Source organism: Moschus berezovskii, chromosome 22, assembly GCF_049115385.1.
Source record: "Moschus berezovskii isolate FMDL1 chromosome 22, NW_MosBer_1.0, whole genome shotgun sequence".
In the NCBI taxonomy this organism is placed as follows: domain Eukaryota; kingdom Metazoa; phylum Chordata; class Mammalia; order Artiodactyla; family Moschidae; genus Moschus; species Moschus berezovskii.
Genome location: NC_142481.1, coordinates 10,442,926 through 10,468,840, shown reverse-complemented (window position 1 = coordinate 10,468,840; position 25,915 = coordinate 10,442,926). Strand labels below are relative to the sequence as shown.

General features: G+C 51.0%; 2 protein-coding genes across 6 annotated transcripts in view; both read right to left on the bottom strand.

Annotated features, from left to right (window-relative positions):
- Nucleotides 1-1,167: 1,167 nt before the first annotated feature.
- Nucleotides 1,168-20,659, bottom strand: RSPH6A (radial spoke head 6 homolog A). Its single transcript, XM_055411063.2, has 6 exons — nucleotides 20,004-20,659; nucleotides 12,759-12,993; nucleotides 7,468-8,232; nucleotides 5,914-6,058; nucleotides 5,030-5,147; nucleotides 1,168-1,696 (listed from the first exon to the last, which is right to left on the bottom strand). Exons 1-6 carry the CDS (start codon nucleotides 20,657-20,659, stop codon nucleotides 1,459-1,461), a joined length of 2,157 nt encoding a protein of 718 aa, XP_055267038.2. The 3' UTR covers nucleotides 1,168-1,458.
- A 298-nt stretch (nucleotides 20,660-20,957) lies between these two features.
- SYMPK (symplekin scaffold protein) overlaps nucleotides 20,958-25,915 on the bottom strand; it is a 33,713-nt gene continuing 28,755 nt past the window's right edge. For 4 of the 5 annotated variants that reach the window (XM_055411824.2, XM_055411827.2, XM_055411825.2 and 1 more), the window contains 5 exons: nucleotides 23,452-23,639; nucleotides 22,242-22,418; nucleotides 21,939-22,034; nucleotides 21,373-21,699; nucleotides 20,958-21,209 (listed from right to left, as the gene is read on the bottom strand). In XM_055411824.2, coding sequence (XP_055267799.1) covers nucleotides 21,069-21,209; nucleotides 21,373-21,699; nucleotides 21,939-22,034; nucleotides 22,242-22,418; nucleotides 23,452-23,639 — 929 coding nt within the window. In that variant the 3' untranslated portion in view covers nucleotides 20,958-21,068. The remainder of the gene's footprint in view (nucleotides 21,210-21,372; nucleotides 21,700-21,938; nucleotides 22,035-22,241; nucleotides 22,419-23,451; nucleotides 23,640-25,915) is intronic. The other variant, XM_055411830.2, reaches the window with a different exon arrangement.

The window sequence follows — 25,915 nt, the reverse complement described above, 5'->3', positions numbered from 1 at the left end:
AAGGTAGGAGGAGAAGGGGACGACAGAGGATGAGATGGTTGGATGCCATCACCAACTCAAAGGACTTGAGTTTGAGTAAGCTCCGGGAGTTCGTGATGGACAGGGAAGCCTGGCGTGCTACAGTCCATGGGGTTGCAAAGGGTCGGACACGACTGAGTGACTGAACTGAACTGAACAGCTCCACATTTTCCATCAAACTCCTATATATTTCCACAACCTCACTCACTCCTCCAACACCCACCAAAATTTGATTTGATCCCTGCAATACCCAATAATCAGTGTCCCAATAATCCACTGGTAATCCAAAAGCTCTTCCTGATCCCAACAGCTCCCTAATAGTCAGTGTCCCTCCCTTCCTGCTCCCATCACAGATCTTAAATGAAACTGACAATCTTATTTCAAATCCCACTCCTCTCCTGTGTCATTTTAGGGGCAGCACTGACTCCTTCCAGTCACCAGGCTGCAGAGTTTGGTGTTTCCCTAGACTTCTGCCATTTCCCTTCACTCCCTGATTACAATCCCCAAGTCTTTTGCATTCTGTCACCTGAATTCCTCTATTCCAGTCCATTCCTCTTTGCAGCCTCGGTTGAAACTCCTCTCCTGCTTGGATTTTCCCTGTATCAGCCTTGTCTCTGCTCTCCCAGACCCATGTCTCACCTCTATCTACACTCCACTTGGGATCTAGAGAGGTCTTTCTAAAGCACAAATACGATCAGGGCTGGCTCACCGCTGTTCAAAGCCCATCCATGGCCTCCCTAGGGCTCTCAGGACAGAGTTCAACCTTGGGTAATCTGTTTCTGCCAACTTCTCTTTCCAGCCTTATCTGTTGCCACTAACTCCTCACACCATGTCTCAAAAATGAGGTTTGAGCATCTACCCCAGCACATCACACTCTCTCTCGCTCTTGGATCTTTTCACACCCTGTTCCTTCTGCTTGGAATGCCTTACTACTCTGTTCTTGAACGTTTGTGAGCCAGAGTTCAGGAGCTCTGTTAGTCCTCTGGGCTCCCCTATCTGGATTGTCATTCCCTGAGGAAGGCATCTGTCTCTCCCGTAGAGTATCCAGCCCTGGGAGAGTAAATCTGGGGTCACTTGGTCGCTGCTGTGAGCCCAGCACAGGGCTGGGCTGACCAGGGGCGGCACCTCAAGAGTTGTTTGATGGCCAGATGAAGGAATAAATGAACAGGTGGGAGAGACTATGCTGGGCAATGTCTGGGTTCACAGCAAAGTGCTACAGTCCTGCCTCTGAGGTCCTGTCAACAGATGTGCTGAACAAATGATTGAGCGGCTCACCCAAATGCCCTGGGGAAATTTTATTTTATTTAGAGCAGCTGTCTTCCTCTTCTGCCCCTGTCTTCTAAAGGCAAAAAGCAAACCGACGGTGAAAAAAATCAAGCTATAACTCTGTACAAGGGAAAACCTGCTGGCTCCCTGCTTGAGGAAGGGGGCTAGGGGGCCTCAGTCATCCTGGTCCTCATCCTCATCTTCCTCTTCGTCTTCTTCCTCTTCCTCCGCAGCTGCCAGGGCCTGCTCCTGGGCAGCCTTCAGGGCCTGCTCCTCCTCCACCGTGGGGTCGCTCATCTCTATAGTGTCGGGGCCGCTGGGGTACTCGTGCTGAATGGGGGCTGGCAGGGACGGGTTGAAGTTCTCAGGATTGTACTTGTGGCCCCAGCCAATGTAGATGTTCTCAAATTTCCTGGAGGGGCAGAGAGATGCTGGCAAGACCTCCCTGAAAGACCCCAGCCTGGACTTTTGTGAAAGGTGGGACCCAATGTAGGCACAGCATGCCTGCAGAGTTGTGGGCGGTAGAATGCAATGTGCCCACCAGGTTTCCCTGTTCATTTGTTCTTTCATTATTTACTGGGCATCTTCCTAACTGCCAGATTGTGTCCGGAGCCGCAATGTCTAGCAGCACACTTAGCTGGTGGGCACCTGAAGTGGCGAGAGGGAGGAACTGAACTTCGAATTTTATTTACTTTTCAGATTTCACTTGTGGTTTCTTCTTTGACCTGTTGATTGCTCAGGATTATGCTGTTTAATTCCTACATACTTGTGAAATTCCCAAATTTCCTTTTTTTAAGAGATTTGTTATTGTTGTTGTGGACTATTTTTTTTTTTAAGTCTTGATTTAATTTGTTACAATATTGCTCCTATTTTCTGTTTTGGTTTTTTTTGTCTTCAAGGCCTGTGGGATCTTAGCTTCCCGAAGGGATCTAACCTGCACCCCCTTCATTGGAAGCTCAGAGTCTTAACCACTGTGCCACCAGGGAAGTCCCTCAAATTTCCTTCTTTAATTGATTTCTAATTTTATTCCACTGTAGTAAGAGAAGATACTTTGTATGATTAATCTTTCTAAATTTATCATTTGGTCTATCCTGGGGAATGTTCCATATGCACTTGAAAAGAATGTGTGTTCTGCTGTTGTTGGATGGTGTAGATTTTATTTAATTTTAATTAATCTAAATTATAAAACCAATACTTCATTTATTGGAAGACATCCAAGTATGTCTGGGACAACCTGGGCACGTGAATCTATTTTTTCAACTGTAAATGTTGTGAAATCTGAATACAGGTCAAGTATTTCTGATGAAAATTTAGTACCTAAGGGACTTCCCTGGCAGTCCAGTGGTTAAGACTCTGCATTTCCAATGCAGTGGGGTGTGGGTTCCATCTCTGGTTGGGGAACTAAGATCCCACTGGTTGCGAGGTGTGGAAAAAAAATTCAGCACTCGAATTGAGATCTGCTGCAAGTGTAACCTTCACTCCAGATTTTGAAGACAGTATGAACAAAATACAAAGTAGCTCATTAACAATTTTTACATTATTGATTTCATGTTATAATAAGAATATTTAGGATATTTGGAATTGAATACATTTTTAAATGAATTTTGCCTACTTTTATTTCTTGAATGTGGCTACTATAAAATTTAAAATGGCATATGTGGCTCATATTTTATATACATTGGCCAGCACTGGTCTAACTGTGGAAGCCTAGCAGTGAACAAATTAGACAAGAATTAGAATTGCTGTCAGAAACCAAAGCAATATTGTAAAGCAATTATCCTTCAATTAAAAACAAATCAATGTCAAAAAAAAAAAAAAAGAATTAGAATTGTTGCTGTGGTGCCCACATTCTAGAGGGAAGAGACTAATAATGAACAAGGACGTGATTGGTTGGGTCCCAGCCCCACCAACTCGCCTCTCCCCAGACTTGTAATGGGTGAAGCAAAGCGGAGTAACTGGGAGGCAAGGGAAGAGACTGAGAGGCCGGGAGAGAGCCAGCGAGCTAGCCCTGGGGAGCGGTTTGGATTTGCCCTTATTTTCACAGCCTTGCTGTTCCCCGAGAATCCTTTTCCCCCAGATCGCTTCGTCGGAGGCTTCAAAATCACTGCTTCCTCGGAAACCCCTGAGCTCTGCCAGCCCTGGCTCCTGGGGAACCAGCGCCTCACTCAGGAGGTTGCACTTGCTAGGAAGGCAGAGTCTTGGGCTCCAACCCAGACCTAGGGGGCCAGAAACTGAGCTTGAACCAGAGCCCCTGGTACGTCCTGTCCACTCGCAGTTTAGGAAGCTCTGGTCTAGAATGTCCTCCTGGGGAGCTCCCTGGAGGTCCAGTGGTTAGGACACAGGGCTTTCACTGCCAGGACCTGGTCAGGGAACTAAGATCCTGAAAGTCTCTTGGCCAAAATAAATGAATAAGTCTGATTTGAATTGTTTAAAAAAAATAAAAGAAGAAGGGGAATGTCCCCTAGTTACTTCTCTCTTCCCCTCAAAGATTTCATATCGAGACTGCTTTACCCAGGAATCCTTCCTTGATCCCTAGACATGACAGTTGTGAGCTGTCATCTGTCCCTCCACTCTTCTAGTGGTACTTCTCTCAGTTTAGAGCCGGATATTTGACTGGGGTGGGGCCGGGGGTGAGGGAGGGTGAGGCTCCATGTGCAGCTGACAGCTATGCCTCCTCTGCCTGCTCCCAGATTCATATCTGCTTTTTCAACAAAGTGCTCGGGGCCCAGCATACAGCTGGCAAACAGTGACATTCCAGAGTCTTTTATAAAGAACAAAGTGGGGATAGCGGGATGCCTCACTGGGTGGTGGATGGTGGGTGGTTGGGGACTCGGGGGTGGAGGATGGGTGGGTGAGAGGAGCTCCAAGTTTGGATCTTTTGCTTTCAGAGGAATGTTGGCAAATCAGGGTGTGGCCAGAAGGGCATTGGTAGAAGGAAGTATGTCTCTTCCACGCTTCTGGAGGCGAAAAAGAAGTTGCCAAGAATGTGGATAAATTATGAAGATTACATGAAATCCCACCTTTCCTTGTGAATCCCAGTAGCGAACCCGTGCGGGTTCACAGTTGAGATGGAAAAGGAAAAGCTATGAGAAGTCATCGTGCCATCTGGTGGACAGCGCTGGTAAGTGCATTCTCCGCGAGCAGAAAAGCCGCGCTGTACCTGATGAGAGGCGGAGGGACTGTCTGGAGTGTGTAGCTGAAGTGGGAGAATATGGAAGTGACTTTGGCTTGCAGACCTTTTGGAAACGACCGGTGAGGGGATCCTGGTGGGGAAGATTTCTGCCCATAGAGAGAAGACCCTTCAGATTGGAAGAACTGCCCAGGAGACTTAGGGGAGTTAGCTTCCCCAGAGATGAGACTCTGTCCCTCTAAAGGCCACCCCAAAGGGGACATCTGAGTCCTCTCTGGCACCACGCCTCATACAGCACGGAACCCTGGGCCAGAGGGGTCAGATATCCAGGTTTGAATCCTGAAGGTGCTGTGTGACCCTGAGTCAATTCCTTCCCCTTTCTGATCCTCCATTCTTTCATCCCAGAGGCTCACACCCTCTTGGTTTGGGATTTCTTGGTCTGGGATTTTAATCCTAGTGGGACTCCTGGATTCTGAGTGAAGACATCAGCCCTTAGGGGCTTCTTGAAAGGAGTCGATCGGATCTTTGCCCACCCTGGTGGGTTGTCCCACCGCGCCAGACTCTGAGGAAGTTGTAGGAGCGCCCTCTGCTGGGGAAAACTAGGAGAAGACCTACTTGCCACTGGCGTAGGCATAGGCCCCTGGCCAGAGATTGGAGCGCACGACCGCCACCGAAAACTGCGGGCTGAGGCTGCAGGACAGGCGGGCGGTCCACGGTGCCATGTGCATGATTTCTGTAGGGAGCAGAGAGCACCAGGCAGGTCAGAGACTAGGCTGCAGCGCCCCGCCCCCTGCAATGCACAGCCCCCAGAAGGGAAGGCCGCGAGAAGGATGGGAGGGAGCAAAGGGGGAGGAAGCGGAAGGGCGTGAAGGGAGCTGTGGGAACCAACAGCCCTGGCTTCCGTGTTTGAACCCTGGCTCTGACCACTCTTTCTGTGTGGCCCGAGGAAGCCACTCCACCTCTCTGAGCCTCAGTGATCACGCCCAGGCAACGGAGACACTTACCTCACCTCCTGTGTGGGGTGGCAGTGAGCCCCGAGGCCCCTGACAGGGGAGCCACGATGACTCCCCTTCTAGGTTGGCCATCAGTTTGAACCAGGGCTCAGAGGACGGGGTACAGGCTCCAGACTCCTGGAAATCCGCTTTCACATCCCCACTCTACCTGCTCACCCACTCCCAGCCTCTCCTCCTTCCTCCCTTCAGGTACCTGAGGTCCCAGCCTCAGGAAATTCCTATCCAGTCTTCCAACATCCAGCTCAAGTCCTGCCCGCTTTGGGGAGGCCGCCCTAGCTCTCGCTCCCTTTTTCCAAGCCATGGGACTCGAAAGACCATGTGTCACCATCTGGGCCGTTGCGTGGGCCAGACACAGCTCACAAGATGGACATGCTCCTATAACCCCATAGGCTGCCCATTTTATAGATGAGAATGTAACAGAGGCTCAGAGAGCTGCTTCCCCTCCCTTTCTCCCAGGCTCCACCGGCCTGTGCCTGGGGATGTTACCTGCGTCTTCTGAGAGCGGGGTCAGCAGCGGGGGCCCGACCTCCTGCTCCACTTCCTCTACGCCTTCATCTGCCTTCTCTTCCTCCTCCCCCAACTCCTCCTCCTCTTCTGTCTTCTGCAAAGGGTTCACCCAAGTGCAGCGGCCCTGCAGGTGGGGAGGAGGAGGTCAGCTGGTAGCCCCAGGGAACAGCCCGGGCTCTGTTCCCTGGGAGGCAGCGAAGGGCCAGGCAGGACGCTGGGGACCCAGGTGTGGGGAAAGGTCAGGGTGAGTTGCACAGGTAGGCGGGCGGGGGAGAATGGGCCAAGAGAGCCCCTGCTCCCTCAGCCTCTGTGGGCTCCGTTTAGGCAGCCAGCCAGCCATTCAAATACTGTATATTTAAGGAGCACCTGCTGCATACACGCGGTGCTCCCGGTGCTGGAGTTACACCCTTGAGAAAACGAGACCCCACATCTCTGTCATCGTGGAGTGGACATTCAGCAGCCCATATGATGGTCTGTTTGCTCATCTGTGAAATGGGGGTGTCATGGGTGCCTCTCGCATCGGATTATTGCTGGGTTGAAGGAAGTACTGAAGAGTCGGTAAACGTTTGTTGAATGAATGCATGAACCTAAGTGCCAAGCATACAGCAGACCTCAGTTTCAGCAACTGAATGGGAATGGCCATTATAGCAACCTCAAAAGCGGTTATTCGGAGCCCATAATCAATATTCATCGAATAAGATAATGAATAAAAAAGTTCCTAGCACACAACAGGTGCTTCCTTGAATGGGTAAATAAATGTATGTAAAGTTCAGACAAACTGGGCATTCAGTAAATGCAGGTCCACCACCTCTTATCCACACTTTCGAAATTTGGAAAGCTTTGAAAACCAAAAGTTTTTTCATGAGTTATTTGGCTGCAATCCTGGCCTGACTGATGAGAGGCTGTTCAATGTTTCTGCAGGAATAGTGACACCTTTAAAAACGGGCTGCAGCCCCAGTGCCTCCTTGACGTGTTAGGTAATATATGGTATGTGCACTGTGTCCTCTTTTTATTTTTGTGTATTTTTAAAGTACTCTTATTTTTATAAGTACTTTTTGCTTTTTTTGCTATGCCACTTGTCTTGTCAGATCTTAACTCCCTGACCAGGGATCAAACCCTGGCCCCCAGAAGCCTGGAGTCAGCAAGAACACTGGAGTGGGTTGCCATTTCCTTCTCCAGAGGAACTTCCCCATGCGGGATCAAACCCAGGTCTCCTGCATTGCAGGCAGATTCTTTACCCTGAGTGACTGGGGAAAGCCCCTCCTAACCACTGGAGCACCAGGGAATTCCAGTGTCACCATTTTCGAATCTGAAAAACTTGGGATTCCCAGAGGCGTCTGGTCCCAAAGGTTTCTGACTGGGGACTGTCAGCCAACACCTGTTGAATGAATGAATGGCTGGATGCATGGAGGACTGTTGCCGAGCGCAGATGCCTCGCTGCCAGCAGGTGCTCGGTATAGCTGGTTCCGGACTCACACTGGTTCTACACCCCCACCCCCACCGGGGCCCGGGCGGCTGGAGCCCCGCCCTCACCTGCGGCAGGATGTGCTGCGTGTGGTGAACCCAGTTGGCCATGGAATCCACCAGCTCGAGGACCGGGATGCCCTCAAAATCGGGGTTCTCCTCGTAGGAGTCGCGCCCGGCTCCACCTTCCTCCTCTTCGTCGCCCTCCTCCTCGCCAAACTGGTAGAAGCCGAGGGGACTGATGTGCGTGGCGGCCGAGATGCGGGCGATCTGGGCCCGCAGGTAGTTGGCCTCGTTGCCCGGGAAGGGCGGGTAGCTGATGACCGGCGCGTCCAGGTAACCCGTGAAGAACTTCCTGATCTTGCGGGCCTGCACGATCTGGATCGGCGTGACGTGGGGCAGCCGCATCCACGGGCGGCCCGGCTCGTTGCACACGAAGTACAGGTACCTGTTGGTGCCGGTCCGGCTCTCTTCCTTGGGGATGATGGGCGGCGGCTTCCACGCGGGCTTGGGGATGACGTCCATGACCTTGTCGTCGTCGTCGTCACCCTCCTCCTCGCCGTGCGCCTCCAGCCCCTCGCCGCCCTCCGTCATCTCCTCCGCCTCTTCCTCCTCCGCCTCCTCTTCGCCCTCCCGGAATTCCACCTCGGCCACCAGGTAGCTGCGACTGAGCCCCAGGATCTTGCCCCAGAAGCGGCAGGTGTGGATGGGCTGCTGCTCCACCAGCTGCTTCAGGGCCATGAAGATGCGGAAACTCTCTTCGGAGCTCAGGCCCACGCCGGCCTGCTCGAAGTAGAAGGCCTTCTCCATGATGTTTGGCACCGCGGTCTCAGCCTGCAGCGGGGTGGGGCAGGGAGCGGAAGGCAGAGGGAACCGGGTTGAAGCCCTGCTCCCCATGCTGACTCTCCTAGAGTCCAGAGACTTAAACTACTCGGTAACCCAGTTGCTCACACAACCATTTCTGGCCACTGATGTAGGGGAATATGTGCCAAGGAAGGATGATGCTTAAATTATACCTGCGTGAGTACTCAATTGCTCAGTTGTGTCTGACTCTTTTGCATCCCCCATGGACTGTAGCCCACCAGGCTCCTCTGTCCATGGAGTTCTTGACATTTCCTCCTCCAGGTGATCTTTCCAAGCCAGGGATCCAACCTGCATTTCCTGCATTGGCAGGCAGATTCTTTACTACCGAGCCACCTGGGAAGCCCTTAAATTGTATAACTGATGTAAAAGATTTGGGGACAAATATTGAGTTTTTTTTCTTAAAGTTGTATAATGCATTTCCATTTTCTTCAAAGCTCCATTTGTGAGCTCAGTGTTATTAATAAAAGGAACAAGTACTGCATTTTCTTTCTATGAATGCTAGACTGTTTTCTTATTCACAAATGTTAGAAGTCCCATGCCACAGGGGGATTACACATTCCCACCCCACCCCTGCGCATTCGGGAGTGGTCGTGTCACTTGCTCTGACCGCTTGAAATGGGAGTGAAAGGGACACGGGTCACACCCAGGCAGGAGCTATAAGAACCCGTGTGGGGTTTGCTATGCCTTGTTTTTCCTGCTCTGCAACTGTGGGAGCCTGAGTAATGGTGGCATCTCCATCACCATTCATCTCAAGCGGCTGATGAGCCGAGCCTCCTAGCCCAGCCTGGATGGGTAGGTAGTGTGAGTGAGAAATAAACAGTGTGATGTTAAGCCTCTGGCCTGTTTGTTATCTCAGCTCGACATGGCACACCCTGACTAATACTCTATGGGAGGAACACCATGATTTTGAAAGTGATTCTGGCAGTTTCCCACAATCTAAAACACAGGGCAAAAGCTTCTTTGCCTAATCGACATTTACACCAGCAACTCAGTGAGACAGAGTCAAAACAGAATCCTCAGACTCACTGTGCTGCCGGCAGGGATGCTAAGCGAATGAGCAAAGGAAACTCTCTTTGGAGTGTGTGCCTGGCCCATGAGCCAGTGGCCATCACCCTCTTTCTGGGAATGTCTTCCATCCACTTGGCAATGGAGTGGCCTCACCAGCCATGATCAAATTATGTCACCCTGCCCTCTGGTCACTGTTGATTGGAGCAAGTGAGGACAAAATGGCAGCTCAGGCTCTCCTTCTCTCCCTCTGCAATTTGTAACTGGGTGGAGAGGAATGCACAGCTGGCGTCCCCCTGCTTAGAAATTACTTCTGTGGGTTGGCTTGGCTGGGTTTGAACCCAGGTTGGTCTGGCTCCAGAGGCCGTAGCCTTAGCCTCTACTCTTTAACTCCTCTATTAACTGTGGAAGCTTCCTCTTTCTTTCTCCCAGTTTCCAGGAAGATCCTATCTATGATCTGGGGGAAAAGATTTCCTACTGGCAACTGGATGGAATTTAAAAAATTAGGAGCAGAGGGGAATCTCTGAATGCCAGCGTGGCCTAGGGTCCAGCTACATTCCTGCCCTTGGGTTCGCTGGGTTCAGTCCACTGAATCAGGACCATCCTCAACCCCCTTCTCCATTGCTTGCTTTCTCCAGGTTGGAGAAGTGGAGAAGCTCCACAGTCACTTTCCCAGCCTCCCTTGCAGCCAGGGATGGTCATGTGACCCAATCTGGCCAATAAGATGCAAGCAGAGATTTTCTGAGGGGCTCCTGATTGACTGATTGATTGACTGGACTGCACTGCCCAGCTTGTGGGATATTAGTTTCCCAAACAGAGACTCAACCAGCACCCTCAGCAGTGAAAGGGCCAAGTCCTAACTGCTAGACTGCTGGGGAATTCCCTTGCTCCCTGGATTTTTTAAAAAAGGGGGTCAGTGGGTGGGAGGAAATTTCTTGGTGGTCCAGTGGTTAGGACTCAACCCTTTCACTGTTGTGGCCTAGGTTCAGTCCCTGGCCAAGGAACAACTATCCCTCAAGCCACATGGCTCAACCCAAAAAAAAAGGGGGGGGACATACTGAGAAGAGCTCCCCACTCCCCTTTCAGGGCACTGGTGTGGAAATATGATGTCTGAGGCTGTAGTAATCATTGTTCGAACATGAAGTGATAAACTCAAGGTATCAAGCATCAACATGATGGTAGCAGAACAGAAGGGAGGGAAGCGCTGGGACTCTCCATGATCTCACAGAAATGCTGCCCCAACTGTACCCACTCTCAGCACAGTGAAGCAATGAAATGTTCTACTGGACTGCCTGAGCCAAGTCCCTGAAGCCCAAAGTGAGCTTTACTGATTGCCTTGGTCAGAGATAGGGTTTATCCCAGATTCCTATGATCCTGAAAGGTGCTTTCTTGGTTTGGATGCAGTAAGGGCGAGGGATGAGGGAGAGAGAGGGGAGAAGATAGCCCTCAGTATCCCTTCACTGGGGAGCCACCTTGCCAGCCCTAGACTGCTTGCACCTGACTGACAGTTGTGAGAAAAACTATCTTGTCTAAGCTACTCATCTTCATTTCTGTGACAACTATTTCCTGTCTTAAAGTGATCTCTGTTGACAAACAAGTAAAAGAATAATACTAAAGTTTCTTTAGAACGTTTCAAAACAGAGGTGCAGTGAGGGGGAGCCTTGTGCCACTGTACAGCCAAATCTGCCATGCAGCGGTTGTACACAACAAGCAGAGAGTCCCAGAACAGAAAACCATCTACAGAGCAAGACACAAAGCAGGGACTCCAGAAACAGACTGGAGTCCATACAGCTGTAAATGAATGGCAGGGGTGGCATTTTCAAAGCAGGGGAAAGGACAGTTTTTCCATAAATGCTGTTGGGGATCATAAAAGAAATTCTTTCCATTTGAAAGAAAGAGAAAATGAGAGGAATGAGAGCCCCTCATACAGAAAAATAAATACAAAATGCTGAATAACAAATTCGATTTTCTTCCTAGAACCATGCACAGGCCACAGATACCCGCAATAATTTTGTCCTTTTACAAACCTCATATTAAAAACTCCAGCTCCAAAAGCAAACATCAAAAAAACAGCGACCAAAAAACCCCGCCTCCAAGTTCTAAGGGGTGGGGCCTCTAGTGACTTGGCTTCGAAGAGGGCGGAGCCTCCCTCAGGATTATATTTCAGGGGGCGGAGTCGGGGGTGGAGCGACTCCAAAGGCACAGCGTTCTAAGGAGGCTGGGCCATCAGGGACTGGAGATAGATATGGGTGCGATCTGGAGGAGTTGGGGAGGAAGAGTGCAGTTCTAAGGCGGTGCAGCCTCCTTAGAGACTTCGACTGCTGATCTAAAATTTAAAACCGTATTTTCAGGTAAAACTGTTCGTGTCTAAGACTTGGATTCCCACCTGCGCTCTGCTCACCCAAGGGCTCATTCCTTGGTCAGATTGTTGTTCCCGTTTCTCTCAGCATCTCACCCCACTGCGGCCCGAATCCTAGAATTTCAGAAGCATGAGACGTGAGCACAGACCAACAGCATCTGCAGAGATGGCCGAGATGATAGCCGAGGCTTTGGAGGACACAGTCCTGCCTTCTTCGTCCTGTCTTTTGTAGTTTTGAGCCCTCTAAGTCCTTCCTCCATGAATAGGAATAATAAATGGCACTTGCTTCAGGGATGAAATGAGCCTACACTCCTAAGTCTAGGAGATGTCAGAATTATCATAAACAGAGAGTTCTCAACAAATGTTTCTTTATCTTTCTTTCTTTTTGGCTGAACCACAGGGCTTGCACGATCTTAGTTCCCTGACCAGGGAAGGAACTTGTGCTCCCTGCATTGGAAGAGTGGGGTCTTAACCACTGGACCACAAGGGAAGTCCCCCCAAAATGTTTCTTAAACGAGTGAAAGAACATTTCAGCCAGATTTTAAGCCATCATCCAATGCTTATCCAATGCAGGAGATACCATCCAACGCAGGAGACGCAGGTTCAATCCAAGGTTTGGGAAGATCTCCTGGAGAAGGAAATGGCAACCCACTCCAGTACTCTTGCTGGGAAAATACCATGGACAGAGGGGCTCGGCGGGCTACAGTCCATAGGGTCACAAAGAGTCAGACATGACTGAGTGACTGAACACAATGCTGGAAAGAAAATCATGGAATTAAATATTCCAAGGATAGTAGAATGTTCATGAGTCGTGGGTGGAAGATTTGTTAGCAAGTCTCAATTTGCAAAAGAGGAAACTGAGTCCAGGAGATAGGAGGCACATTCAGTGTTGAAAAACTCCAGAAGGTAGCAGCTTTCATAGAAAATATCCACGAAGCAGTTATTTTGCAGAAAGAAGGAAAGGATGGCAGGAGAAACCTGCCTCTACCTCCACGTGGCGCTGGAGTCAGGTTTCTACAACTTTCCTCAGGAGAAAGCCCAAACCCCTTAGCCTGGCGTTCAAGGCCCTCAGTGACCAGTCCCACCACTCCGGCTCTTTCTGCCGCTCGCCCCTCCCCGCTGGCTCACTCACCACCTCCTCCTCCATCTCCTGCTCGCCCTCACCGCCGCCGCTCCGGCTGAACAGTGCCTTCTGCCTCTCGGCCATCTCGTAGGTGGGCTGCATCTCCGGGTCGTCCCGAAGCGTATCCAACTTGGGGTGGAACCATTCCCACTGAGTGGTGCGGTTCAGCGGCTCCAGGAGGAACAAGGGGTCCTCCGGCCTCTGGTTCAGGATCTTGGTCAGCAGGTTCACCAGGTGCTCGTACCTGCCTCAGGGAGAGGGGGGTGGGAGGTGGGGACACTGATCACTCAGCTTGCTGAGCTCGCTGTTGTGTATCTGGCCCTGTCCCTGGCACTGGGGACACCACAGATAAAATGTCCCTGCCCTGATGGAGCTGACAGTCTGGTGATAGAGACAGATATTAACCAAATGGGCAAAATAGACAAAATATACAGAAGTGTGTAGTTATAGGGAAGTAAACAAAGCAGGGAATGGGGATTGGGAATGCCAGGGATAGGAGATGGTTTGCAGTTTTAAATAGGGAGGCCAGGGAGAGCCTCATTGAGGTGACTTTTAGGCTGAGATCTGAATGATTTTATTCATTGAGTGGGTGTACTGTGCAAATATTAGAAGGAAGAGTGTTTCAGTTGGAGGGAACAGCATACACATAAGTCCTGAGACATTTCATGAGTCTAACATAATCTTGATATCAGAACTCAGGGAAAGTAGGAGAAGGGGAAAGTCCATGCCAATCTCATTTAGAACTATTTATGCTGAAATCTAAGCAAGTAGTACCTAGCATTCTTAAAAGGATGCTGTTGTTGCTGTTTAGTTGCTCAGCCCTGTCCGAATCTTTGCAACCCTATGGAAAGCCTGTAGGGCACCAGGCTCCTCTGTTCATAGGATTACCTAGTCAAGAATACTGTGGGATTATTCAAATAGTTCCGGAAGTCCTAGCTACAGCAATCAGAGAAGAAAAAAAAAATAAAAAATAATCCACGTTGGAAAAGAGTAAGTAAATCTCTCCTTGTTTGCAGAGGACATGATACTGTACATAGAAAACCCTAAAGATAATATCAGAAAATTACTAGAGCTAAACAGTGAATTTAGCAAAGTTACAAAAGGATACAAAACGAATACACAGAAATTACTTGCATTCCTATATACTAACAATGAAAAATCAGAAAGAGAAATTAAGGAATCAATCCCATTCACCATTGCAACGAAAAGAATTAAATATCTAGGAATAAATTTGCCTAAGGAGACAAAAGAACTGTACACAGAAAATTATAAGAAACTAATAAAGAAAGGCAATGCCAAAGAATGCTCAAACTACCGCACAATTGCACTCCTCTCACACGCTAGCAAAGTAATGCTCAAAATTATGCAAGCCAGGCTTCAACAATATGTGAACCATGAACTTCCAGATGTTCAAGCTGGTTTTAGAAAAGCCAGAGGAACCAGAGATCAAATTGCCAACATCCTCTGGATCATTGAAAAAACAAGAGAGTTCCAGAAAAACATCTATTCCTGCTTTCTTGACTATGCCAAAGCCTTTGACTGTGTGGATCACAATAAACTGTGGAACATTCTGAAAGAGATAGGAATACCAGACCACCTGACCTGCCTCTTGAGAAACCTGTATGCAGGTCAGGAAGCAACAGTTAGAACTGGACATGGAACAACAGACTGGTTCCAAATAAGGAAAGGAGTACATCAAGGCTGTATATTGTCCCCCTGCTTATTTAACTTATATGCAGAGTACATCATGAGGAACGCTGGGCTGGAAGAAGCACAAGCTGGAATCAAGATTGCTGGGAGAAATATCAATAACCTCAGATAATCAGATGACACCACCCTTATGGCAGAAAGTGAAGAAGAACTAAAAAGCCTCTTGATGAAAGTGAAAAAGGAAAGTGAAAAAGTCTGCTTAAAGCTCAACATTCAGAAAACTAAGATCATGGCATTTGGGCCCATCACACATGGCAAATAGATGGGGAAACAGTGGAAACAGTGTCAGACTTTCTTTTTTTGGGCTCCAGACTCACTGCAGATGGTGACTGCAGCCATGAAATTAAAAGACGCTTACTCCTTGAAAGAAAAGTTATGACCAACCTAGACAGCATATTAAAAAGCAGAGACATTATTTTGCCAACAAAGGTCCACCTAGTCAAGGCTATGGTTTTTCCAGTGGTCATGTACGGATGTGAGAGTTGGACTATAAAGAAAGCTGAGCGCTGAAGAATTGATGCTTTTGAACTGTGGTGTTGGAGAAGGCTCTTGAGAGTCAAGGAGATCCAACCAGTCCATCCTAAAGGAAATCAGTCTTGAATATTCATTGGAAGGACTGATGTTGAAGCTGAAACTCCAATATTTTGGCCACCTGATGCAAAGAACTGACTCATTGGAAAAGACCCTGATGCTGGGAAAGATTGAAGGCAGGAGGAGAAGGGGAAAACAGAGTACAAGATGGTTGGATGGCATCACCGACGCAATGGACATGAGTTTGAGTAAACTCTGGGAGTTGGTGGTGGACAGGTAGGCCTGGTATGCTGCAGCCCATGGGGTCACAAAGAGTTGGACATGACTGAGCGACTGAACTGAATGAAAGAAATCAAAGATGACATAAACAGAGGGACAGATATTCCATGTTCCTGGGTAGGAAGAATCAATATTGTGAAAATGACTGTACTACTAAATGCAATCTACAGATTTAATGCAATCCCTATCAAGTTACCAAAGGCATTTTTCATAGAACTTGAACAAAATATTTCACAATTCATATGGAAACACAAAAGACCCTGAATAGCCAAAGCAGTCCTGAGAAACAAGAATGGAGCTGGAGGAATCAACCTTCCTGACTTCAGATTATACTACAAAGCTATGGTCATCAAGACAGTATGGTAGTGGCACAAAAACAGAAACACAGACCAATGGAACAAGATAGAAAGCCCAAAAATAAACCCAGGCACCTATGGGTACCTTATTTTGGACAAAGGAGGCAAGAATATACAATGGCGCAAAGACAGCCTCTTCAATAAATGGTGCTGGGAAAACTGGACAGCTACATGTAAAAGACTGAAATTAGAACACTTCCTAACACCATACACAAAGATAAACTCAAAATGGATTAAACACCTAAATTTGAGACCAGAAACTATAAAACTCTTAGAGGAAAACATAGGCAAAAGCAAGATCCTCTAGGACCCACCTCCTAGAGTAATGGAAATAAAAACAAAAGTAAACAAGTGGGACCTGATTAAACTTAAAAATTTTTGCACAGCAAAGGAAACTATAAGCATGGTGAAAATACAACCCTCAGAATGGGAGAAAATAATAGCAAATGAAACAATTGACAAAGGATTAATTTCCAAAATATACAAGCAGTTCATACAACTCAATGCCAGAAAAACAAACAACTCAATCAAAAAGTGGGGAAAAGACTTAAACAGACATTTCTCCAAAGAAGACATATAGATGGCTAACACACACATGAAAATATGCTCAATATTGCTCATTATTAGAGAAATGCAAATCAAACTACAATGAGATATCACCTCACACCAGTCAGAATGGCCATCATCAAAAAGTCTACAAACAATAAATGCTAGAGCAGATGTGGAGAAAAGGAACGCTCTTGCACTGTTGGTGGGAATGTAAATTGATACAGCCACTAAGACGGTATGAAAATTCCTTAAAAAAACTAGGAATGAAACCCCTTTTGACCCAGCAATCCCACTCCTAGGCATATACCCTTAGGAAACTAAAATTGAAAAAGACACATGTATTCCATTTTTCATTGTGGCACTGTTTACAATAGCTAGAACATGGAAGCAACCTAGATTTCTATTGACAGATGAATGGATAAAGAAACTGTTGTACATATACACAATGGAATATTACTCAGCCATTAAAAAGGAATGCATTTGAGTCAGGTCTGATGAGGTGGGTGAACCTAGAATCTATTATACAGAGTGAAGTGAGTCAGAAAGAGAAAAATATCATATTCTAATGCATATATACAGAATCTAGAAAAATGGTACTGAAGAATTTATTCATAGGACAGCAGTGGAGAAACAGACTTAGAGAACAGATTTATGGACATTTGGAGAGGGGAGGAGCAGATGAGATGTATGGAAAAAGTAACACAGAAACTTACATTCAGTTCAGTTCAGTTCAGTTCAGTCACTCAGTCGTGTCCGACTCTCCGCGACCCCATGAATCACAGCACGCCAGGCCTCCCTGTCCATCACCAACCCCCGGAGTACACTTAAACTCATGTCCACAGAATTGGTGATGCCATCCAGCCATCTCATTCTCCGTCGTCCCCTTCTCCTCCCGCCCCCAACCTTTCCCAGCATCAGAGTCTTTTCCAGTGAGTCAACTCGTCGCATGAGGTGGCCAAAGTATTGGAGTTTCAGCTTTAGCATCAGTCCCATTACCACATATAAAATAGATAGCCAATAGGAATTTGCTGTATGGCTCAGAAAACTCAAGCAGGGGCTCTGTGTCAATCTAGAGGGGTGGGATGGGGTGGGAGATGGGAGGGAGGTTCAAAAGGGAAGAGATATATGTACACCTATGACTGATTCATGTTGAGGTTTGACAGAAAACAACAAAATTCTGTAAAGCAATTATCCTTCAATAAAAAAATAAATTTAAAAAAAAAGCAGCATACTGTGGGCCATTTCCTTTTCCAGGGGATCTTCCCAACCCAAGGATGCAACCTGAATCTCCTACATTTGCAGGCAGATTCTTTACTATTGAGTCACCATGGAAGCCCCTAAAGGGTGACACACCATGATTAAAATGGGCTAACAACAATGCTAGACTGTACCGATATTAGAAAAATAGGGTAAAAAATTAATTCATCACATTAACATGTTAAAAGAGATTATGCGAGATCACCTCAATAGGTGCAGAGAAACTAACATTCAGTATCCACTCATGATATTTAAAACCCTAGGATACTAGGAATAGAATGCAACATTCTATAATCTCATAAAGAGACATGCGTAAGCTACAGCACACAACAAGTGTGATGGTGAAAGACTGAATAACTCCCCTATGAGACTGGAAAGGAAGAAGCCTTCTTTTACCACTGCTATAAAATGCACTGGCGATCCCAGCCAATGAAATCTGACATGAAAAAGAAAATGTAAAATTTTAGAAAGGAAGAAGCAAAACTACCATGGTTTGCGGATGACATGATTGAGAATGGAGTGTGAAGATCTTGAGCTGAGGGTGTGCCTGGCGTGTTGGAGGAATATTGAGGTCATTGTGGCTGGAGCAGAGTGAGGAAGAGGGGCTGAGGGGGGAAAGGAGGCTGGAGTGTTAACAGTACCGGCATGACTTCCATTCACTTCATTCGTAGTGCCTGAGTCAGGCACTGTGCTGGGCCCTTGAGAGCAATGTTGAATTCTCACCACATACACCCGAGAGAAAATTATGATCCTCACTCTCCGGATGAGGAAACTAAAGCTTAGAAAAGTTGAGGTCATGAGGTCACCCAGGGGTAGCAGAGCCAGGACTGAAAACCAAGGTGGCCTAATTTCTGAGCCACCTGGTGGCTCGGACGGTAAAGAGTCTGTCTGCAATCCGGGAGACCCGAGTTCAGTCCCTGGGTTGAGAAGATACCCTAAAGAAGGAAATGGCAACCCATTCCAGTATTCTTGCCAGGAAAATCCCATGGACAGAGGAACCTGGCGGGGCTACAGTCTGTAGAGTCACAAGGAGTCAGGCATGACTGAGCAACTCCTCTTTCACTTTCACTTGGCCTAATTTCAAATCAGATGTGTCTAGGCCTCTTCAGTGTGCAACCATTTGGCAGCAGAGCTGGTTGTGGGTGAGAGCCATCCTTGACTTGGCAAGGGTAAGGAGGAGAGCGAGCTTTTCAACAGGGGACTTGAGGGAGCTCACTGGTAGCCTACTGGTTAGAAGTCAGGCTTTCACTGCTGTGGCCCAGGCTCAATCCCCAGTCAGGGGACTGATATTCTGCAAGCCACGTGGCATGACCAAAAAAAAAAAGAGAAAACACCCATTAAGGGACCTTGAAACTCCCAAGGGCTGGGCGCTATTGGGGAAGAGCTGTGGGTTATTTTGAGGTTAATTTTGACTAGATTCTAGGATTTGAGGTAGGAGGTGACTAGAGATGACGTTTGGAGAGGGAGGAGGGGTTGAATTACATAGGACCTTGAAGGCTGTTCTGAGAAGCAGGAACCTTCTTCTGAAGGCGCTGGTGAGCCACGGCAGGCTCTGAGCATGGGAGGGCTGGGGGTCAGCTTTGTGCTTAAGCAAGACCTGCTATTTCTCCCAACTCTTTTCTCATTCTCCTGCTTCTTCCCTTGGTTCCAGTTACGCCGGCCTCCCTGCTGTTCCTCAGACTTAGCAAGCTCTCAAGCCTCTACGCTGTGTCCTATGTCTGGACAATTCTTCCTCCAGTTTACCCACGCGGTGCTCTCTCTCACCTCTTTCAGGTTCCTGATCAAATGCAACTTCCTCAGAGAGGCCTTCCCTGACCTTGTACTATTTAACATCCACTCCCATTCCCCTTGCTCTCCCCTATCACTCACCTTAGCTGTTATCACCTTATATTTATTGTCCATTCTCCCACTAGAGTGTCAGCTTCAAGAGGATGTGGTGGGGGGCTATGACTGCATCTACACGGCCTTGGCAAATGCCTGTCTCAGGCAGGAAATGTTAGTGGATAACAGGGCCTCAGGAGCCAAATCACTTGTGCTGAAATCCTGGATCTACCATGGCTAAGCTGTGTTAATGTGGACGTGGGACCTAATTTCTCTGTGTCTGTTTCCCTCCCTGTGGCTCAGACGGTAAAGAATCTGCCTGCAATGTGGGAGACCTGGGTTCAATCCCTGGGTTGAGAAGATCCCCTGGAGAAGGGAATAGCTAGCTACTCCAGTATTCTTGCCTAGAGAATTCCATAGACAGAGGAGCCTGGCAGGTGCAATCCATGGGGTTGCAAAGTCTCAGACTGGACTGAGCGACTTTCACTTTTCTTTCAAAATTGGAACAGATGTGCTAAGCTCAGCCATGAGAACCAGCCGTTAACCTGTGAATTGCTGGCACAGTCTGGTAAGTAAATGCTAACTAGTGTTGTTATTTATTCCCCGACTCCCAGTCTGAGTTAGATGCCCCCAGAGTGGTCGCTGGTTCTCAGTGAAGAGCAATCTCGTCTAGACGAGGAGGTGGGGCCTTGGCTGAGGTCTCTCCCTGCCTGAGTCCCTCCCTCGCCCCACTCCCGGGGCCCTCTCTAACAGGCTGAGGTCGCTGTTGGCGCTGGTCTGCAGTAGGTAGGCCTTGGCGTTCTGCACGGCCAGCTCGCGAGGTTCTGGCTCGGGCAGCTCCATATTGAAGGCCATGAAGCCCAGCTCAGAGGGTGAGAACTGGAGAGTGGGGTCATCCCTCATGTAGGGCCCATGCTGGGTGCCCTGGGTGAACAGCAAGTCTTCTCTCTGGTACATGGTGAACTGATCCAGGAGGTCTGCCGGGGGCCCCTGGTAGGCAGACTCCAGTTGCTGGAATAGGTTGCCTTCACCCTGCTGTAGCTGCTGCATTAGGCTGGCGTTGTGGCTGGCCTGGAGCCTGCCCTCGCTCAGGTAAGCTTGGGGCTGCACCTCTGCGGGAAAGCCCGGGTTCACGTAAGGGTCCTCGCCATGAAAAACCTGGTTCTCGTTTGGGGTCAGGCTGGCCCTCTGTGGCCAGCCGCGGAGGTTGTTCTGGTTCGACAGCGCCTCCTGACTGCCGTGCAGGATCCGGGGGTCAAGCGGTATCTGCTGCAGCTCCTCGGGGACCAGGGGCGAGATGGGGGGCCTGGTGCGTTCCCGACTGCGCCGCTGCTCGGAGACCTGCGAGCTCCTACGGCTGGAGGTCGGCTGAGAAGGGGGCTCGGGGTCAGGTGGAGAGTCCCCCATAGTTCAAAGGGATCTCAGACTTCCAGGAAGAAGGCTTGCAGATAGGCAGGCCAGACCGGTCGCCCGTGTTGTGTGTACTCTGGGCAGCCGCTGGGCTAGCTGCGCCGGTTGCTAGGGACGGAGGGGGCGGGCCGTTACCAGGACAGGGCGCGCGGGGATGCGCGGCCAAGAAGCCGCTTTTCGCGCAGGCGCAGCCCCATGACGGGTCAGAGGGCCTCCTGGGCGCGCCCACCAGCCTCTGCCCAATCCCACAGCTGACACGGAGGCAAGGACCTGAGACGACACCCATATCCCAGACCAGCGATCTTTTTCTCTTTTTTAATTTTTAAAGGCAAAGCACCGTCGGCCAAGCCCCTCCCCGGCCTCCCTGAGCTCCCAGTCCCACTCCCCCGCCCCTCAACAAGCTCCGTCAGCTATTCCCCTTGGTCTCCGGTTCGCCCGCTTCCTCAGTGGCGGGGCTGGGAGTTTGCACTGTGTCTTCTCCAGCAGCTGTGAGGGGCTGGGGGCTCCGCTCCTCCTTTGACAGCAATCCACCTGCTGCACTTTCCTGCTGACAGAAGGGGGGCCGGTCAAAGGCAGCGTGGTCGCACCTCCAGGACTTCTTCAGGCCCTACCCTTCCCGCCCCCTCCCCGCCTTGGGCTCTAGGCACACACACTTAACCCTGGGCCCTGGTTTTTCTCCTCCTCTGTTGCTCTGGGGCGGTCGTCCCTACCTTAGGTAGGGGTCCCTCAAGACTAGAGTCCAGCAGTGCGGCCTCAGTCAGCCCCGAGTCATCGTCCATGCTGATGAAGATGGCCGGGGTCTCACACTCAGGCCCCTCCTCCCGGAAATCAATGGCTTCCTCCGGCTGGGGGGGGCCTGGCCGCGCCGAGGAAGAGGACGAGGACGAGGAGGGGGCTCCCAGTCCCCCAGGCTTCAGCTTCTGTTCCTCCTCCAGTTGCCGCTTTAAGGCTTTCTCCTGGGCCAGCCGCAGGCCGATGAGATCTTGAGGGGGTCGGGGGGCCGGGGGTGGTGCCAGGGCCAGAGGCTCTAAGTCATCCTGGGGGTGCGGAGCGACACACAAAACCTCAGGGACGGCTGGGACCCAAGACCCAGGCTGCTCTCAAGGGGATGGTGGGAAAAAAGATGGAAACCGCCCTGAGGCAGACAGCAGAGAGGGCACAGGAGTAAGGGGCTCCCGCCTCCCCAGCCCAGCCCTTCCCCGCAGAGATGGCCTGTGTGGGTAGGAGGAAGGGTGCGGGGGACTTCTGGCTTGGGGAGGGGGCTGCAGACCCTCACCTCTTCCAGGGGCCCGGCAGGTGCTTCCTTAGTCTCTGGCTCCTGCTTGCCACTGGCCTCCAGGATGGCCATGATGGAGTTGGGGATGTGTGCTTGCTAGGGGAAAAGCAGATGGGGGCGCTGTGGAGAGCTCTAACCCGGAGACACCCCCCTCCCCCAAGTCCCACCCAGATCCTTGGTGTCCTTGACTCTTCAGACCCCAGCACCTTCGTGATACTGCCGGGCTGCCCTCACCAGACCACCCCCCCGCCCAGTCCCCCAGGGCTGGACCCATAGGGCCACCCATCCCACACCCGGGGGTACCTGGTGGGGGGTGAAGGAGCGGACGTGGGCCAGCAGGGGCTCCCGGAGCTCTGGGCACTTGTCAAAGACGGCCCCCAGCTGCTGGGGTGGGAGCTGCAGGATGACCTGGAAGCTCTGGGGCTTGGTGCGCTGACAGCACTTGATGAAGCCCTCCCACACCTTGGGATACTTCCACACCTGGACCGGGCAGGGAGGGAGCAGTCGTGAAGGGGCCTACAGGCAGCCAGCCGCCCCAGAAGTTGGGACAAAGACCTTACGCAAGAAGGAAATGGCAGCCCACTCCAGTGTTCTTGCCTGGAGAATCCCAGGGATGGCGGAGCCTGGTCGGCTGCCGTCTGTGGGGTCGCAAAGAGTCGGACACGACTGAAGCGACTTAGCAGCAGCAGCAGCAGCAAGAAGGCCATGCCTCGCTGCCTTCTCACCGCCGCCTCTAGAGGGCGACGTTAGCCCTGCTAAACCTACGAGGCCCAGGGAGGTGCGGGGCTCGTCCAGGGTCACACAGGTACCAAGGGCAGAACAGACATCCGATCCCCAGATCTGCCTGCATCTGCTCTAAGCCAGATGATGCAAAGTGGCAACCTGTGGTCTGAACCCAGTCTGAAGACTTGTGGATAGAGGTGTTTTTTTTTTGTTTCATAGAACATTTCTAGCTTCTCTTGAAAAATGGGGCCATCTTTCAGCTCAAGATGCCTCTTGTCTGACTGAGTGCCAAATAATGGGGGGCAAGGGGCAGCGCTGGTGGCTCAGATAGTAAAGAATCCGCCTGCAGTGTGGGAGACCCAGGTTCGATTCCTGGGTCAGGAAGATCCCTTGGAAAAGGGAATGGCTACCCGCTCCAGTATTCTTGCCTGGAAAATCCCATGGACAGAGGAGCCTGATGGGCTACAGTCCATGCAGTGGCAAAGAGTTGCACACAACTAGGTGACGGACTTTGACTTTGAAGGAGGGGCAGCCACACCTCCTGGGACGTGCACCTCTCGAAGTCTGCTCTTACCACCCAACAGTCTCACGTCACCCTGCCACCCTACAGCTGTCTGACTCAGTGGCCCCTAGAGGGCTATATCGTCTCAGCAGTCTGCCAGTCATGGTAGGGCTCCCTTGGGACAGGGGCCAAACCGGCTGGAAAAACCTGGGGTTCTGTCTCGTCTGTTGGCAGTGCATCCTGCGGCAGTCCCCTGCCTGGGAGACCAGGGTGGTCGGGGCGGGTTACCTGTTTCATGATGAGCCGGGACAAGATGTTCATGACGAAGCCCCCCAGGCGGGGGTACATAGTCAAGGACTGGATGACGGTCCTCATGAGCAGCATGGGCAGGGGGCTCTGCTCCATCAGTTGCTGCATCACCACGGCCAGCACCTCCGACGTGTACACGTTCCGCTCCGCAAAGCACAGGTTGGTGGCTGTGAGGAGGCGGAGAGGGGGCCTGTCCCCATTGCCCAGCAGCCCCTGGGAAGTGGGAGCCCCACCACCCCTTAGAGAGCCTCAGTCCTGTGATCTGCCTGCATGAGGGGAGACCCAGCCCCAACTCCCTGAAGCTCCAGGCAAGACATTCCCCGCAACCCTGCAGAAGCGGACACTGTGGTCTGATCCTTGGAAAGCCTGGGAGCTTGGTCTAAGGGAGAGGACATGTCCATCTCCTGGAAGCCCCACTGAGCCGTGGGGAGACGTTGGTCCTCTCTCTTAGAGAACAATGCCCAGAAAGGCTGAGGGGAGAAAGATATGTTGACTACTCCCGGGGACCCATTGTGGCTTGACTGGGATGGCGTGGCACTTCCATCTCTACTAGAAGGAAGCAGCTGTGGCTTCCATAAGCAATCCCTCAGGACAGGAGCCATGGTCTCCACCAGCAGACTGGTCAAGAGACTGCCTGCTCTCAACCCAGTGCACAAGGCCCGCGCTGGTGCTCGGGAGCTAAAAGGCCTGGGGGGATGTGGAGGTCACAGTCCAGAGCCACGAGGGAGGGGCGAGAGGAGGAAGTCTGGCGCACGATGAGCAAGGAAGGGCCTGAGGGGGGCTGGTGCAGCCCAGGAATCCACGAGGGCAGGCCCTCAGGAGCGCGCTGCGGGACCCCCAGTGAGTGAGACCAGTGGTGCTCGGATCCACTGTTAGTGGGGAGCCTCCGGGAACTGCCTCTGAACCCCTTCTGCCCCAAACACCACTTGCCAGGTGAGTCTGTCAACCAGGAAGTCTTTATTGAGCTAGAAGAGAGGCCCCCCAACCTTGAGAGGCTAATGGAGAACAGAGGTGGGCGCCTATGAAGAATGGGGGCCGGGGAGCTCCTGTAAGGCAGAGAGGGAGGCTGGAAGCACTGCAGGTAGACAGGCAGGGAGGAGGCTGGAGGCAGGGGAGGGAGGGCACCCAGGCTGAAGGGAGGGCAGACGGTGAACAGAGTGCAAGAGGACCCGCCAGAAACAGAGGCTGCTCCTCCTCCTCCTCCCGTCTAGGTAGCTGTTGACTGCTGCCTGCTCTGCCAGAAAGCCGCCAAAATCAGCCTTCTTCCCTCCTCTCCTCCCCTTCAGCTCCACCCCAGCCTCCTCCTGGGCCTCCCACCCACCCTCTAATCCACCCTCCATACAGCAGCCCGAGAGGGTCTTTCAAAAGCTCAACCTGACCCTGTACCTGTCACAAGCCCTCAAGAGAGCAAGTCCGAACTTGAACTGGGGTCTATGAGAGACCAGCTGTGGGCAGGGCCTACACCATTACAGCCCGACTCCTTCCTCCACCACCATCCTCGACCAGATCCAGCTGGGTCCGCTCTGCAGTTCCAGAACCAGGCCTTGCTAGCATGGATCATCTCTCCTGCTTCCTCACCCCCGTTCATCCTGTGGTCTCAGCTCCGGTGTCCCCTCCTCCAGGAAGCCCTCCCTAACATCCCACCCAAGGGAGAGTCAGGGGGCCCCTTTGGGCCCCCTGCCCCAGTCCTGTTCACTCTGGAGGGATGGCCTGTGAGCCCCGGGAGGGCACGGCCAGGACTGCCCCCATCCCTGCTGTGTCCTCAGCAGGGCCCAGCACAGGGCTGAGCAGAGGTGCGTAGTGAGTCTTAATCCCTGGGGCAGTCCACTGGACAGGTCCAGCTGTAGGAAAACTCATCAGAGAGAGAGGGTGGTTTAAGGGGAAGGGAATGTCAGTGATGACTGCTTATACTGTCAGACACTGGGGAGTCCAATGGGGCACAAAACAGGACCTGAAGCTAACAGTCAAGCATGGTTACTGGTGCAACTGAGAAAAGCACGGGTGCCTGAGCAGAGAAGCGTGCTCTGGGATGAACAGCCAGTAGGGAGACCAGCTGAAGGGCTGCTGAGAGCTCAACAATAGAGGCTCCGTGTGGGCTTGGCTTTGTAGGAAGAAACCGCATGGGGTGTTGCCGACATCTCCAGGGCCTGGTTGCTGGCTGTGCGTGTGACCTGTGTTAAAGCCCTTTTCCCCCGTGGGGCCCAGTTCCCATGTGTAAGATCAAGGACTAAACCTGGGTCCATGAACAGGTGTCAGTGAGTGATGGGCAGGGCCTGCACAGTCACAGCCTGACCTCCTTGCTTAACCAGACCCCCGCCCCCAAACCACCAGACCCAGCCAGGGTGTGCTCTGCAGTTCCAGAACCAGCACAATCTGAGTCCCCTCAAACGGTACACAAGGTCACGTGTGGGTACTGTCCTTGGGAATGGGCTCATAACTTCCA